Source organism: Capsicum annuum, chromosome 11 (genome assembly GCF_002878395.1).
Source record: "Capsicum annuum cultivar UCD-10X-F1 chromosome 11, UCD10Xv1.1, whole genome shotgun sequence".
NCBI classification, from domain to species: domain Eukaryota; kingdom Viridiplantae; phylum Streptophyta; class Magnoliopsida; order Solanales; family Solanaceae; genus Capsicum; species Capsicum annuum.
The window spans coordinates 215,815,423-215,832,229 of NC_061121.1; the positions used below are offsets into that span (position 1 = coordinate 215,815,423).

At 30.6% G+C, this 16,807-nt stretch overlaps 1 protein-coding gene across 10 annotated transcripts; it reads left to right on the forward strand.

Annotated features, from left to right (window-relative positions):
• The first annotated feature begins 6,343 nt into the window (after positions 1-6,343).
• LOC107846976 lies at positions 6,344-15,962 on the forward strand. Of its 10 annotated transcripts, none has more exons than XM_047399231.1 (3): positions 6,359-6,894; positions 7,712-7,787; positions 12,367-12,970. In XM_047399231.1, the coding sequence occupies exons 1-3, from the start codon at positions 6,836-6,838 to the stop codon at positions 12,604-12,606; spliced, it is 375 nt and encodes a 124-aa protein (XP_047255187.1). In that variant the 5' UTR covers positions 6,359-6,835; the 3' UTR covers positions 12,607-12,970. The 10 variants fall into 10 exon arrangements, 1 of the variants encoding a protein (XP_047255187.1); XR_001667232.2 differs by lacking the exon at positions 12,367-12,970 and adding an exon at positions 8,040-8,455 and having other exon boundaries at positions 6,364-6,894; positions 7,650-7,787; XR_007047022.1 differs by lacking the exon at positions 12,367-12,970 and adding an exon at positions 8,040-8,455 and having other exon boundaries at positions 6,371-6,894; positions 7,693-7,787.
• Positions 15,963-16,807: the final 845 nt, after the last annotated feature.

The following is a 16,807-nucleotide window of genomic DNA, read 5'->3' on the forward strand; positions in this document are numbered from 1 at the left end:
TAATTCATTTCGAAGCTTGGGAAAATTTTAAAATAACTCAAGAAAAATTACTTATTTTTGTTTTATCCCTTTTCAAATTTATCAAAAAAAGATAAATTATTTAAAAAAAAATTATAGAAAAACTTAAAAGAATTCCAAAAGTTTAAAAATAAAAATAAACCTTTAAAATTAAAGAAAATGGATAAGGGTTCAACTAACATCCTAAGAAGGATTATAAGATACTTAAGAACGTTCCTTTTAAAACGGTTGACCAAAGTATTTTGACTAACTCAAAATGGCTAACTTTATGAAAATTTTAATTTTTATGAAAATATCAAACTTGATTGAGCGATTTTGAAAATAGCTTTATTTCGTTCAAGTCTAAATAGTCTTATTTTAGTCAAAAGGAATTGTCTTTGGAAGAAGAAATTTAAGCAAATTTTCATTTTTTTCAGTAACATAATTTTAAGGAAAAACAATTTCTTTTCAAGGAAAAGAGGGTCATTTTTAAAGAAAAATCTATTTTGATGGTCAATGTTAATTAAAATCATAATTTTGACAATAATAAATTTTAAGAAGAAATACCAAACCAAAATAAATAAGAAACATTTAATCAATTATGGAAGAGTTTAAACCTGTTCAATTAAAAAAAAAACACTTTCTTTTTATATTTAAGAAAACTCCCTTTAGCCTAAATGAGACTAATTGACATATGGACTGAAAAAAAAAAGTCATCTTAGCACAAAAAACTTGCTTTCGGAAAAATTAACGCAGAGTTCATTTTTATTCTTTTATTTATTTATTTGTTTTAAAAAAATAAAAGAGAATAGGGAAATTCAACAAAAAAAAAAAAAAGAGTAGATAAAATAAAATGAAGATAAAAATAGCAACATCTTAAAAAATTTATCTATATTAATTAATTAAAATATTCAAGTAAATACAAATAAATAAATTAGAATGAAAAATAAGTAGAGAAGATTTAAGATTGGACCCTTTTTGGTCCATTAAAGGTTTGTCCAGTTTTTTGACTTAAATTCCATGGATTTTCTGCTCATTTTTCGTTCATGCATATCACTACACTTCTCTCGTGCGTTTTTCTGTATATTCCCGCTTATACATTGTATACTAGTTTTAGTATACACGTTCCACGCGTGTAATTTGTTTCAATAAGTTTAATTTTATAAAATCACTTCGATATCTATTTTTTGGCAAGAAACAATTTATGTTTGACTAATAAATTTAGAAACAGAACACCTATTAGTATTTGACTAACTATCAGTATTTGACAAAGTTTTTAAATATATTTTTCCCAAAAATACTTTTAAAGTAAAATTACTTTTTTTTTTTAATTTATGAAAATAGTTGAAGTTCAAAACTTGTTCTATTTGTTAGATTTATTTTAATTTAATCTCTCATCCTTGAACATAAGGTATTTTTAAACATATACTTAATTTAATGCATTATGTAAACACAGTGTCTTTCATGTCATTTAATCTAGCACTTTTATAATCAATTAATATTTTATTTAGATCTTTTTTATTATTTAAATTATTTTTTCGTTATGTGCTTTAACATAGATTGCTAATTTAAGTAAATGATGAATATGATTATTTGAGTAACAACTTAACAATTTGAATTCAAACTAACAGAATTCTTTTTTGCTAACCGGCAAAAGAAAAAAAAAAAAAATTGGCCTCACAATCATTTCCAGGAGGTATTAGCATACATTACAATGTAATACATGTCCACGCCCGCATTAGAAAAATTCAATCATTCTATTAACCAAGCACAAATAAATATAAATATTTTTGTTCATAAAAAAATAAATCTGAAAATCACGAAGATCTATTAAATAAAAATTACAGTTTTAACTCATGAAGTTCTACAATAAAAAATACACTTGTAAACCTAAAAAATATTAAAGTTGAAATTGAATAACACGATGTTATGCAAAGCTTATATTACAAACATTCACAAAATAGGATTATAAAAAAAATTATAATAAAACAACATAATATTTATCATGCTTTAGTTAAATGATCGACATATTAAAAAATTAATATTATAAACACAAAGTCTAGAGAGAATAAATCTCTCCAAAACAAAACTCTTTACTTATTGATGCTATTATATTATTTGTACAAAGAAAAGATAAGTCAAAATTTTTCTCATCAAGGATGGAAGAAATATTTTCAAAAAAAGAAAATACTTTGCATAAAAAAAAAACCTTAATTATGGTAGAAAATTAAAGCAAATCCTAATAAAAGAGAAAAACTCTTAAACTTGGAAAAAGAACGTGATAATTAATAATTATTAGAAATTAAAATCTTGTTTAAAATCTTCCTTAATAGAAAGTCCTTAAACTCCAAAATCAAAAGTTTATTAATAATTATTAGAAATTAAAATCTTGTTTAAAATCTTCCTTAATAGAAAGTCCTTAAACTCCAAAATCAAAAGTTTATGACCATATATAATTAATTAATATGACTTTGAATAGAATTCAAATTAAATAATATTTAAAATTTATCATATATTTTTCTCGTACGATGTATTTTTGGACTCTTTAGTTTCTAACGCTAAAAAGAGTGTTGCGTATATTAAAAATAAAAATTCATTTTGCATATATATGTGTGTATCGATGAGTAGATGACTTTAGAAAATTACATAAATAACATTAGATAATATATTTAAATTATAAGTTATATATTTAAAAGGTATAATTATGATCAATCATGTTACATATATACACTATTTATATTTAAAAAAATATCACTTACCAAAATAATACAATTAGACATAATGAATATCCACTTAGTGGGAATGCACTGGGTATATTTTTTTTTTTTTTGGTTTCCCAAGGTATCCCCACAGCCGGCACTCGTGAGACTAATCCTCCGTTCCTCTGTCAGCGCACTAAGCGGTAGGAAACTGGCCACAGAGTTTGCTCCATTCGCCAGAGGCGGGGATCGAACCCCCGACCTTTTGCTTAAGAGACATGGCGCTGAACCATCATGCCAGCTTTAGTGGTTCACTGGGTATATTGTTGTTATTGTAAATAATGAATATAAAGTATTTGATATACTTAAGTCCGAAACATAGTGTCATAACTAAATATATACAAACAATAAAATTATTAGAAAGTGCCATTAAACTTTAAAATAAATAATTTTGCTAAAAGACTCCAACTTTGGCATATATACAATTATAAAAAAAAAAACTATAGTAAAAAGAAGTTATGTCCCAATTTTGAACTAATACTTTGAATGGAAAAACATGCTTGCAAGTTACAAAACATCATTTATTAAAGAAAAATAATTATTTAAATTGATAAAAGAAATTAAAATTACCTCTACAAATACTATTTGATAATATTTCTCCTCAGAGGATCGCTTAGAGCTACCTTAATTTAGATCATCGTGTCATATACCTTAGTAAGATCGATTTTTTGTCCAGCTCATATTTGACTTTGTTTCCTTTTGATATCTCAATGACCTGCATGAACGCATTGTGGAGATCACAATAACACCAAATTAAGGTACTGTCATTTTTCTCAAGACGACAAAGATATGGAAACAATATGCAACTTATGATCGTATTTTGAAAGCAATACTAAAATTAAAGTGGTGGATGGTAGGAGAGCCAGATTCTGATAGGATGCATGAATTGTCATACTCCTCAAAAAAACACAACAAATAACGTTTATTAACAAACATAATGATGATATGTTAGATCTCATGATTTATTTACAATTAAACTAAATGCGTATAATAAAAAATTAAAAGAGAATTCATATAAGAAAGAAAGCTAGAAAACACTAGTGATGAATGCAAGAAGAAAGCTTTAATTAATTATCAATCATCAAAATCAAAATTTTTTCAAGTAAACTTTGATCAAAATTCAACTTAAATAGAATTATAGACATTCTTTTTTTTATATAAGGTAAAATAAAATTTATATAAGGTAAAATGAAATTTATATAAGGTAAAATTCTATATGATTTAGAAGTTTTTATATAAGATAAAATTTTAATTGCTTTAGAAGTGTTAAATAATATGATTCCTTAACTAAATCATATATTTTTTTTCCTTTTGCATAGATTTTTTTGAAAAAAAGAAATATTTTGCTTAGTAATTTTTTTTTCCTTAAAAGCTCCTATGCGTATTTCCTTTTTCAATAAGTATATATTTGATTCTTAATTTTTTTCCCTTTCACATAATTTTTCTAATAAAAAATTGCATAGGATTCCTAACAAAAAATTTCACACATTATATTTAATTTATTTTAGGTGTGGGATTCTTCCTTTTTTTTTTATCCAAAGTATGTAAATAATAATATAATGATAATTATTTTTAAAAAATAGTAAATGACGATTTTGTCTATTATGGAGTGTTTTAATGAAGGACAAAAAATTCAAATCACTTTTCTAAGGGTCTTTACACTTTTAATATATTACTAGTTTAAGATACGTGTGTTACACGTGAGTTTTAATTGATCATCACCAAAACATTACCTTTAATATAATGCAAAATAAAATTTTAAATTGTGTTATTTAGAAATCCTAATTAATTAAACTGAAGCTAACACATATATCAATTAGCAAGGAAAGCAGTGACAACATCTAGAAAAATAATGCATAAAATAATGTGGTAATTGAAACACAATACACATTAGATGGTTATAAACATCAAAGGCAAAAAAAATACATTTATGATGCTAAAATGATAATAAACACTATGTTCTCAGACTCCCACCAAACCTAAACTTCCAAAAAAGTAAGTTAAAGTCTAACTACCTACCTTTCACCTAACATATGACCTTCGGACCCTCCTATCTAATGCACCCATATAAAAATAATAACAAACTTCTAAAATAAATAAGAACTAAAATGCACATAAACACTTTGGTATTACAAAAATCATGATTCATAAATAAAAAAAAAATTAATATTTTACCCTAATCTGTGGCCCTCATACCCTTCTATCTAATGCATCTGTATAAAAAAGAATCACAAATTTCTGAAAACAAATATAATATGACATGCAACAATATTAAAACTAAATTGAACATAAAAGCTATGACATTACAAAAAACATGATTCATAAATCAAAAAGAATTTAACCTTCTACCCTAATTTGCAACCTCCATACCCTTTCATCCAATGCCCATAAAATAATCACAAATTTCTTAAAACGAATATACCAAAGCATACAACAATATTACAATTAAATTGCACAAAAAAGCCACACATTACAGAAAAACATGATTCATAAATTAAAACGAATTTAACCTTCTATCCTAATACGCGACGTCTATACTGATGTGGTTCTCGATTTCCTTGTTGGCTGACAGGAAATTAGGATTAGGAGGAGTGATGCAGCTATGCATGATATAGCAAAAAATATCTTGTTGTAATAATGTTGCCCATTTTTTGATTGAATCAATGAATAGTATAGCACCAAGTTTTGTTTCCTAAAAAATAGTGAACGTGTTAATTTTAATGGATGAAACATAAATGAAAAAATAAAAAACTAAAGATGAAGTAGAAAAAATTCTTACCTCTTAATCAACTAACTTCAGAAGCTTTCGAGTGTCAGTTGTTGCTTTATTATATTCTTTTGTTGGACAACTCCCTATGACCAAGACTTATTATGGACATGCAATCGAATGACTTCAATGCATTAATTACAACAGCTTCGGTAATTAAGTTCATTATAATAGTAGCCTAAGAAAAGGAATTAGAATAGCATTAATGCATGATCAAAGAGACAAAGCTAAAAAGGAAAAAAAAAATTGATCAAAGCTGGGAGAGGAAAGTTTTTGTTGCATACTTTTATTCCTTGTTTTAACTAATTGGGGTTTATGAGTTGTCCTCTTTTAATTAGGAATGATTAATTTTTTAGATGCTGGAAAAAAATTTCTATTTTTGTGAGAAAAGGTTTTTTGGTTTTTATAATTTAATATTATTAAAATAATTAAAAAAAGGTAAAAAGACAACTTTGTCTAAAGTAAAGATTTTTAATGAAGGGCAAAAAGTTCAAACGTTATTTTTAAGGTCCTTCACACTTTTAATATATTATTATAGATAGATTATAGATATAGATTTGTGTGAAAACCTGTTTATTTCTCCTCTATTTTCATGTACGTCGTACAATAATGCATGGTTGCTGCTTCCCAGTGTATATTCACTGTATATTGCAGTATATCCGTATATACCAGCTCATTTGTGGATTTGGTTGAGGCTTTTGACTCGATGGAGGTTGATTTTAACCGACGGAATGCAATAAATGGGAGCCCGATAGACTCAATAAAGAAGTTCATGCAAATAAAAAAAATAAGGATTAGCTACTAAAGTTTCGATGAAAAAAGGAGATGATTAAACATGAAAAGTGGAATGCCACATACAAACAATTTGACTATTCCCAGACAAAACAAACATATGCAAACAATGTTTTGATGGTTGTCACTACTATTTTGTGCCCAAGCATTGAGGCTAAAACTGGTGTATATAGAAAGTTAAGACCAAAACAAATATAAAACAAGATATACATGAAACTTTTGCCATACCCAACAATCGAAAAAAAAAACAAAACAAAAGGAGTATTCACTATTTTATTGCACTCATTTTAGTTTAAATCAAGTACATGACAATAGAATTAAATAAAAGGAACAAGAGGGACTTCATCAGAAGTTCCTTCTGTCCTTGTTTCATTTTTGCAGATTCAGGACATTTTTCTACCATATAGAAATGAGACTTTTAGGAAGAAATCCTCTATGATCTACCTCTAGAAGCATCCCTTTTTTCCGTCTTCCCACTCCAAACACAAGATTTTCAACTTGTATTTGCAAACACTCAAATATGATCCTAGAATCATCTCCAACAACATCACATCGATTTGTAATTCTTCATAAATCGAGGTATGTTCTTCTTTTTAATTTTGCAAACAATTTTTCTCAGTTTTCTTCAGATTGCTCTCTCCCAATTTGTATGGGTGAATTAACAAACCTTGTAGTCTAGATTCAGTTAGCTTGTACTCTAACTCAGCATTCACTCCTCCCCTATATTAATTTCTAAGGTATTGAGTTCCTTTCGGCTTTCAGAGAAGATAAGCCATTGTTATGTCTACAGTGGATTAGTGATAGGCAATTGTTATGTCTACAATGTATTAGAGACTATTCCCTTTCGAGAGAGACTGAAATTGAATTGTTGGAATCAGTGACTAATGCGCGGAGGGCTCCTCTTCTTTTGCTCGCTCTGTAGCGAATGAACCCTTTATTTTTTGAAATTTTCCTTTAAAATGACCCAATTGAAGAACTCATCTTGTTATTAACATACTCCTCCTCGGCGTGTTTTACAACTAAAGCTAAACAATTGTGATATCAAGTTGCTTTATATTGTGTTGTTAATGATGAGAAATGTTGGTTTTCTTTCAAAACTCTTTTATATACAACTCTGTATAATATAACATGCAACAAGTTTTATTAAATTTATTGTCAACATCATTTTCATTCTTATATATACTCCTTGTAAAAAATTGTTGTATATATCCTAATGAAAATGTAAACTGTAAACTAGAAACAATCTAAGATGTTACATCTTCCCTCTATTTAATAAGAGTTTGAGCAGACTTTGTACTTTAGAGAATTACATTGAGAAAAATCATTTTATTTAGGAAAATTCTTCCATCTAGGCATAATATCCGCTTATAACTATAGCATAACGGTTGTTGTCAAGGAACCCATCAAGCCAGTCGTCAATGTGGAACATACTCAACTTTTCATCAACGCACAGTTTGTTGATGTTGCATCAGGTAAGTTTGTTAATCCAAGTCAATCACCTTAATGGAATTCAATTCTCTTTTTCATATTTGTATTTGAACCTTTATTGCACAATGGAACTAATTCTTTGAGCTTTTAGGAAACGATTTTCTGACCCTCGACTTTAAGACAAGGGAGTTAATTGAACATGACCGTAGCCTAGAGTGTGTGTTAGTGAAGTCTTATGCTATGTTAATGGTGTGCAGGCAAGATTAGACCTAATCCTCCATGATTTATAATTGTAGGAAAGGTCAAAGGTATTATTTCGATTTACTGATCTGATGGAGAAACATATTGACAATGCTCGAGACTCAGAACACATGAAAGCCATATGAACATGCTTCTAAGATTAAAGTCCCAAATCGTTGTTCATCCCCGTTGTTATGTTGGTAAGTGAGAAATCTAACTGGAAAGAAAATATATAATCAATTATTTCTTGTCCCTCAAAATATTATGGTCTCTTATCAGCTCTGCAGGCTAAGCAGATAAATTCATGGCATGACTAGTCCTGTTAATCGACATATCATGTTTAAATATTGAGTTAATACATAAAAATGACCTTAAACTTGACACCAAATTATAACTTTGACCTTAAACTTTGACAGTGCACAAATATGACCTTTAACTATTCAAAACTGCACAAATATTACCTCCAATCCTACGTGGCAAAACGCGTGTTCAACACGCAAAACTGGGCGCGTCCAGCTTAAAATCTAAGGGCATAATACATAAATATGATCTTAAATTTTGATAGTGCACAAATATGACCTTTAACTATTCAAAATTGCACAAATATGACCTTTAAATAACTCTTCACTATTATTTTTTCATTATTTTTGGCTCAAAGATGAAAATGGCATCTGATTTCTTTTGTCATTACGGAAAAAAAGCAATATTGAAGATTTATTAATTAGGCGGGTCAGCCTCATATGAAAAAATCGAGCGGGTATGTATATATATTATAAAGCAGAGAACGAATTTAAGTTATATAATATATCTAAATATTATTTATTTAAATATTAAATTAAAGATGAAACTATACTAATAATAAAAAAATTATAGTTTTAATAAAACGTTATTAAATTAATGTTATTAAGGATAGTAGTAGTAGGATATTAAATTAACTTTATCAAATTAACGTAATTAAAATGTTATTAAATTAACGAGGGACGGACCTACGTTGTTGCCATGGGGTTCACCCGAACCCCCTCGGTAAAAAAATTACATTGTATATATATAAGATAGAAAATGTATATTTATGTACGTATATTAATGTTGAACCACATGAAACAAGACACTTAGATAGCCCAGTGGTGTTATTTTCTCTTCTTGGGCGCTTCCTTCAGCCTACTGTGCGGGTTCGATCTCTGCTAGTGGCTGTTTTTTTTTAGTTAAAAAAAAATTAGGTGTTGTTGCTATAGAAATAAATAAAATAATAATAATTTTTTAAAATTAAAAAAATATTAGGTGCTGCTACTATAGAAATAAATAAAAAAATTATAATAATAATAATTAAAAAAATAAAACGACGTCGTTTTAACACAAAAAGCAAAACTTTAACAGTGCACAAATATGACCTTTAACTATTCAAAACTGTACAAATATGACCTCTCTCCAAGTCAGCCCTTTTAACGACGTGGCACTGTGTGATTGGGTTACCTTTCCACGTAGGCGCGAGTGAGACTCACACATGGGGTTGTAAAATCGGAGGTCATATTTGTTCAGGTTTTGAATAGTTAAAGGTCCTATTTGTGTACTATCAAAGCTTAAGGTCAATATTATAATTTGATGTCAAGTTTAGGGTCATTTTTATGTATTAATTCTTAAATATTTCATGAACTGATTGGGGTTGCTTGTCAAATTATTCCTTGGAATATTCCTCTCCTCGTGTTTTATTGAAAGATTATTCCTGCTTTTATCTTCTGACAACAACATCATGCTAAAGACAACTGACCAAACCCCATTTTCAGCACACTATGTACACTATGTACCATATTTATTGGAGGAGCTAGCATCCAATTTCCTCTTTTATTGTTCAAGAGAGTCATTTTGCACATCAAGTCCACGAAGTTTCATCTTTTTGGCATCATGTATGAGTGAAAAAATACATTTTTCTTTTCAAATTTATGAAGTTTTTCGTTACAAAATCTTACACGACAAGAACAACTAATCCAGTGTAATTTTATAAGTGAGGTCTAGAAAATGTGATGTGTACACAGATTTTCCGTACCTTGTGAAGGTAAAGGGATGCCACAACTTATTTTCTTTTTTAACACAATTTTTGTTGTTAATATTTGTTGTGTGTTGTCTATTCAGATATTGGACAACACTTTCTACTGAAAAGTGTTATAAAGTTAGAATGTTAAAACATTGATTAGTTGAATAAAAAAATCAACCTTTCCTAAAATTTCGTTTGTATCCTACTATATGTTGAGGTCGATCAGTCCTATGCTAAAGTAGTTGAACGGAAATCTTTTTTTTATACTTTGATAAACGATCTTTCTGGTTTGGAATTTTCCTTCTAAAATCTAGAAAATTAAGTTTGAGGATTTCAGTTTGAACTACTCCAATTGATGGATAAGAAAAATAAATTCTGCACAAACTACATGACGAAAAACCTGAGAACTTCAAGATTTGAAGATTTTAGGTCTAACTAAGTCGAGAAAATTGAAGGAAAGGTGTTTTTAAGTCTTGAATGAAGAATTGGTGACATTGACCAACAGATAGGGTCAAACCTCATTAGAAAACTTGATTAAGTTAACTGTGGACTTGATTAATATTTTCAAAACTTTCTAATCTTTTAAAAATACAAATCAACCCAACCCACACCCTTCTTCAATCCAAATCAACCACTCTCTCTTCTCTCTCGACAGCTTCTCTCAACTCTCTCCCAACCAACAGTTCTGCAAAATTTCTCCCTTCAACCCCCGACGACTTCTACCTCCGGTAATAAATAGTTGGGGTTCGAGTTCCCTTCTTTTCTCCCTTCAACCCCCGGCGAAATCTACCTCCGGGGACAAATAGTTGGGCTCGAGTTTCCCTCTTCAATTCAAATCAACCCGTCTCTCATCCCTCTCTCGACAGTTTCTCTCAACTCTCACTCAACCAACTGTTCTGTAAATTTCTCATTTCAATCCTCGGCGACTTCAACATCCGACTACAAATAGTTGAGCTTCGAGTTCATTTTCGACTTCAACTTTCAATCGACGTGACAGTCTTGTTCTCCTGCCACAATAGCTTCAAATTCTTCATCATTTCTTTTCTTCTTTCACAAGTAAAAATTTATGGCCTTTTTAGTTTTGAAGAAAATGAGGAACTTGAGTCAACTTCTCTTATAGTATTGGTTAACAATTTCAATATTTGTTGCATTAATTTGAAATGCGGTCTGAATAAAATCCTAATTTTTGATATTTCTTCTCTTCTTTTTTCGAAGTGAATTATGATATTTTGTTGTTTGTTGCATTTTTTTGAAGTTTGATTTTTATTGTTTGTGTTTATAAAAATAAAACGATAATTTGGGTTGATTTGTTCTTTTCTTGTTCTTGGTAACAATGGTGAAATTGTTGTTTTTTTGTTGAACAAAATCGTGCTACTATTTTTTGTTTCCTCCGACAGATTGCCCATCTGGTGCAACATATTAACTATCTGATGTAACAGATTCATCATATGATGCAACAGATTAACCATCTGATGCACCAAAGGAACCATCAGATTACAATTCTGATGCAACAGATTAACTATCTGATGTTACAACTTTACCATATGTTGCAACAGATTAAGCATCGAATAAAAAATATGATGCAACTAATTAACTATCTGTTGCAATGGAAGAACCATCAGATTAATGACCTGATGCAATAGATGAACCTCCTGTTGGATAAAATCCTATCAACTTTTCCTACAGGAAATGTCCAAGACTTGATTTTTCCAACTGATCATTCATCTACCGCGATAGACGACCCTATGTTGGAAGAAATCTTAACAATATTGACCGTTGATAACTGTTCCAACAGATCACTCATGTGTTGCAACAGATGTGTGACCTGTTGCACAGACTATTCATCTTTTTCAACAGATGAGTGATATTTTTTGTATTATCGCAACAGATTACTCAGCCGTTGCTACAGGTTAGTTAACTGCTCTGATAGATCACTCATATATTGCAACAGATGTGTGATCTGTTGCACAAACCATTCATCTTTCTCAACAGATGAGTGATATATTTTGTATTATCACAACAGATTACTTAGCCGCTGCTACGGATTATTTAACTGTTGCAACAGATTACTCATATGTTGCAACAGATGATGTCACAACAGTTGTGTGATCTGTTGCACAGACCATTCATCTGTCTTAAAAGATGAGTGATATGTTTTGTATTGTTGCAATAGATTACTCATCCGCTGCAACAGTTTGGTTATATGCTGCAACAGATATACTACATGGTGCAACAGATCGGTGATCTATTGCAACTGTTATTTTACTGTTTTGCTTGTTTGATTTACTGTTATCCTTTTTTAACGATGCATTAATCAATAATAATATATTATTTTATGTTCCTATTAATTTTAGATAATATGGTTCCCAAAAGAACAGAAACCGAATCAAGTCCAAGTAAAGGAACAAGTGAAGCAGCTAGGCTACATCCACCACTCTATGAGCTTGATTTACAAGTGTTATCTTAATCAAAAGCAGAATATGATGAACACGGGGAAGAGGAATATTTCAAAACAGATGATGCAGATGCTAATAACCCTTCCACCGAAGATTTGGTCAAAGCCTTCAGCATTGATCGTTATCCTAAGAGAATGAAGTGTGATGGTGTCGCAGATTTAACGGGTGATTTCTTGGTTAAGTCAGCCATGGGAAAATCTTTCGACGCCTTTAGAAAAATACGTCGAGAAAAAAAATTGGATGCTTATTTCAGGGACAGCTGCTTTGGTAAATATCTTGATTTGTCGGAGGACAACAATACTCATTTCCAAATGAAAATGATATATGAACTTCTCAAGCATAGGTTTATATATGAGACAAAGATAAGATGTATGAGCTATGGATAAATTACTGTGGTGTGCTTATTTATTTTGGTTGGAAGGAGTTTGTCATAGTTACTGGATTAAAATGTTATCCTCCTTCTCAAGTTATACCTATTCTAACCCAAAAAAAGCACCCCGCACATCCAAAAAAGACAAAGGCAAGTCGTGTGATCGTGATGACCTTTATCCATTGTTGGTCCAAGCTTCAAAAATAAAAATTTGATAGAATCGTTGAAAGGTAAAGGACTTTCAAAGAAGCACAAGCAGTCATTGTGCTTGGTTTGGTTTGTACATAATATTCTTTGGGCGAGAGACGTTAACAACAACATAAGCCTCGGTTTAATAAAACTCTCCGAGGATCTTGAGGCGTTTAACAACTATCTTTGGGGGTATGAAAGCTTCAAAATGACTGTCAAATATTTGTTGACTCCTTAGCGCCAAAGACAGTTAACTTATATGGCTTCACATGGGCTTTCATGGTAAATGTTTCTTTCTTCTATTATGATATCATTCATTTTTTTCACTCAATAATGATTTTGATTTATTAGCGTTATTTTATAGGCTTGGGCGTTTGAAGCCATTCCTTATTTGAGACAACAAGTGAACTACCAAGAAGGAGTTTTCCGTCCAAGAATCTTGAGATGGTTGTCGGCCAAAACTGATAAAAATGCAAAAAAAATTTATCTTTTCAACCCCCCGAAGGATGCAGTAAGTATAATTATAATTAATTTTTTCTTTTAATTAATGATTTTTTTAATGATTTAACAATCATTCTAATATATGTAATGATTTATGTTAAATTGTGCATCCGTCGCTAGTTCCGACCAATCGAGAGTTGAAGATGTCATTTTTTCTTACTTTACGGTCTGTGCAAACTTTATCAGGCCCTAAGGTTATCGACAGAATAAAAATGAAATTGTTTAGAGCAACAACCATTGCAAGAAAAATAATTTTGGAGGGTGGGCTTGTTGTTGTTGATAGTCTTAGTGGTGGTGGAGTTGTTGGTGGTGGTAGTGGTGCTGCTGTTGGTGCTAATGTTGCTCCTCTTACAGTATTTAAAGCAAACCATTATGAGTATGATCACACTGGTTATATAGATTTTGCCTCTCCCAGCGAATGTTCTGCATGCAAATGTCAAGACTGCAGGGCGAAACATGATGTAGTGATTAATGCTATTAATGCATTAACTGCTTCTGTAAAGGAATCGACATCTAAGAGGGGTCTTATTCCATCAAAGAGGATTTTATTTCCATCCGCTCCATTAGAGATTAGGGCTAAGAGGGGAAGGAGAGTGATTTCCAGGGCATTATCAAGCATCCAAAAAAGCAAAATTGCAACTCCTCTGTCTGTGTGTTTCACTGAGCAGCGTATAATATCCAAAGGAGAGCAACACAAGCTGAAGAAGGTAAATATATTATGTCTTCCAACTGATAAAACAAACAGACACATATCTGTTTCAACAGATGACACATCTGCTGAAAATTATCAAATAGATATATACATCTGTTGCAACAGTTGACTAACCTGTTGCACCAGATAAACATATGTCTCATCTGTTTTAGAAAATCAAACAGCTCTTCATACCGCTTTTATTTGTACCAACAAACGACCTATCTACTGCTACAGATGGTTCATCCATTGGAAATTATCATACAAGGTCTTCCTCATGTAGAAATTTGTCTCAACAGTTGATTCATTGTTGCAACAGAAATATAATCTGTTTGGGACAATTTAAAATAGGAGAAAGACCTGTTTGATTTGCCAGAAGAGATGAGTTATCATTTTTTGTTTTGTTGTATCTCCGTGATTAGCATTAACCAATTCTAGCTTTCCAGGTGGATGTAAAAGAAGCTACTGCTCAACAGCATTGACAATATGCTACTCTTTTTATGAAAATACGGAGAACAGAAAGCACAAAAATCATACGTAAGCGACAATAAAGATCCACGACGAGCAAAGCCGAATTCCATAGCACCAGATGAAGAACAACTTTTTCATACTGAGTAGATCTTTATAGATTGAGCCTGTCAAGGAAATCCTTGGCAGTATAATTAAATTGTTGTTGATGTATTTGTTGAGATCTGTACCCATAACAATTTTTATTACATTTCATTTATTCGTTGACTTATTTCAGCTAATTTATGAAGGCTTCGATTTATTTTATTTTATCTATGAATTTCATTTATTCCTTAGATTTGAACTTATTAATTGAAAAGGAATACTAGATTCAAATATTCAACAGATAATGTATCTGTTACAACAGAAGACACATCTATTAGAAAAATAGAATAGATTTAGACATATGTTGCAACAGGTAGGTGGTCTGTTGGAATTTATCAAACAGGTCTTTCCACTGTTGCAACAGATGGACTTAGATAAAAACATCGAGATAATGCAATAGATGACCAACCTATTGCAACAGATAAACTATATGTCAGAATAGGTAAATAAACTGTTACAACGGATGGAGAATCTGTTGCATTATAAAAATTCAACTTTCGTTGGACATAAAAATTTTCACTACGTGTAAAAAGGTTAAAGTGAATTGAATTGAAATAAAAAATACGCAACCCATCGACGGTGTTCAGTTCAAACACCTAAAATAAAATAGGCATCAAGTAGACAGTGTTCATTTTAAACACGTAAAATAAAATAGGCATCAAATATGTTAGTCTAACACATTTCGCTGACTTGCCGTCACTTGGCCCCCATCATTCCCCCCCTCCCCAATTGTCTTATATATTCGTCTTCCTCATAAAATTTAACCCTAAATTCCCAAATCTTCTTCTTTATCGTCATCTTTTTTTATCTATCCAAATTCTTCAAATTATTTCTTTCATATTTTTCAACTAAGCTTGACAATGTCGAGCGCATCTTCCACTGTTTTTTGGGATAAAAATTTTCGATATTGTAAGTGCGGTCATGAAGCTCTGTTAAAAACTTCTTGGACTCAACAAAATCCGGATCGTAGTTTTTCATTTGTAAGATTTCAAAGGTAATATTTTTTTTATTTAATTAGTTGATTAATTATTGACTTGTAATTGTTTTGTAATTTATGTTCTCTTTTTTATAGAAATTGGGTGGATGCGATTACTTTGATTGGTATAATGAATGACACCCTTCACAAGCAAATCGTGTAATCTGGGGTTTGTTGAACAAAGTTAAGGCTTCTGAAAAGAAATAAAATCGAGCAAGAAGATACAACATTGTTGTCGTTATTGCTACTGGTTTGGTGTTGTTGGGCACATGAATATTCAAGCCTAATTGCTGAAATTTTTATAGTAGTGTGTATATTTGCTGCTGATTTGGTGTTGTCGAGCACATGAATATTCAAGCGTAACTGTTGGAAAATATCAAAAAGATTTAGACATATGTTGTAAAATTTAGGTCATCTGTTGAAAATTATCAAACAGGTCTTCCCACTATTGCAACAGATTAGACTTAGATTATTAAACTATTCATAGAAATAACATCGACGTAATGCAACAGATAACCAACCTATTGCAACAGATAAACTATCTGCCAGAACAGATTAAATATATTTTACAACAGATTGACAATCTAATCTATTGCATTATAAAAAACTCAACTTTCATCAGAAAAAAAATTATTGCCACTATATGTACATGTAATAAAGTGAAGGGTGACTTGAAATTAAAAATTTCTATTTCACATGCTCTTCTATATACACAGGCTTCAAGCGTACAGTTAGTACCCCATAAGCCCAGACCTCTTGCAGGTTTTTCATAGCGTTATCGCACAGAAAAGTCATTGGCTCGGCCATTTCTGTGCCGGTCAGCAAACATTCGATGTGTGCAAGAGTGTGCGAGTCGCTCGCATTAGCGGCATCATCTTTTGGAAGAATCATTCCCTTGTTTCGACCTTCAAAATACCATGATTTCTTCATCAACACTTTCTTTGGCAAATGATTCATAAGTTTACTCTCTCTCAACAAGATGGGCAACAGCACCATCAGT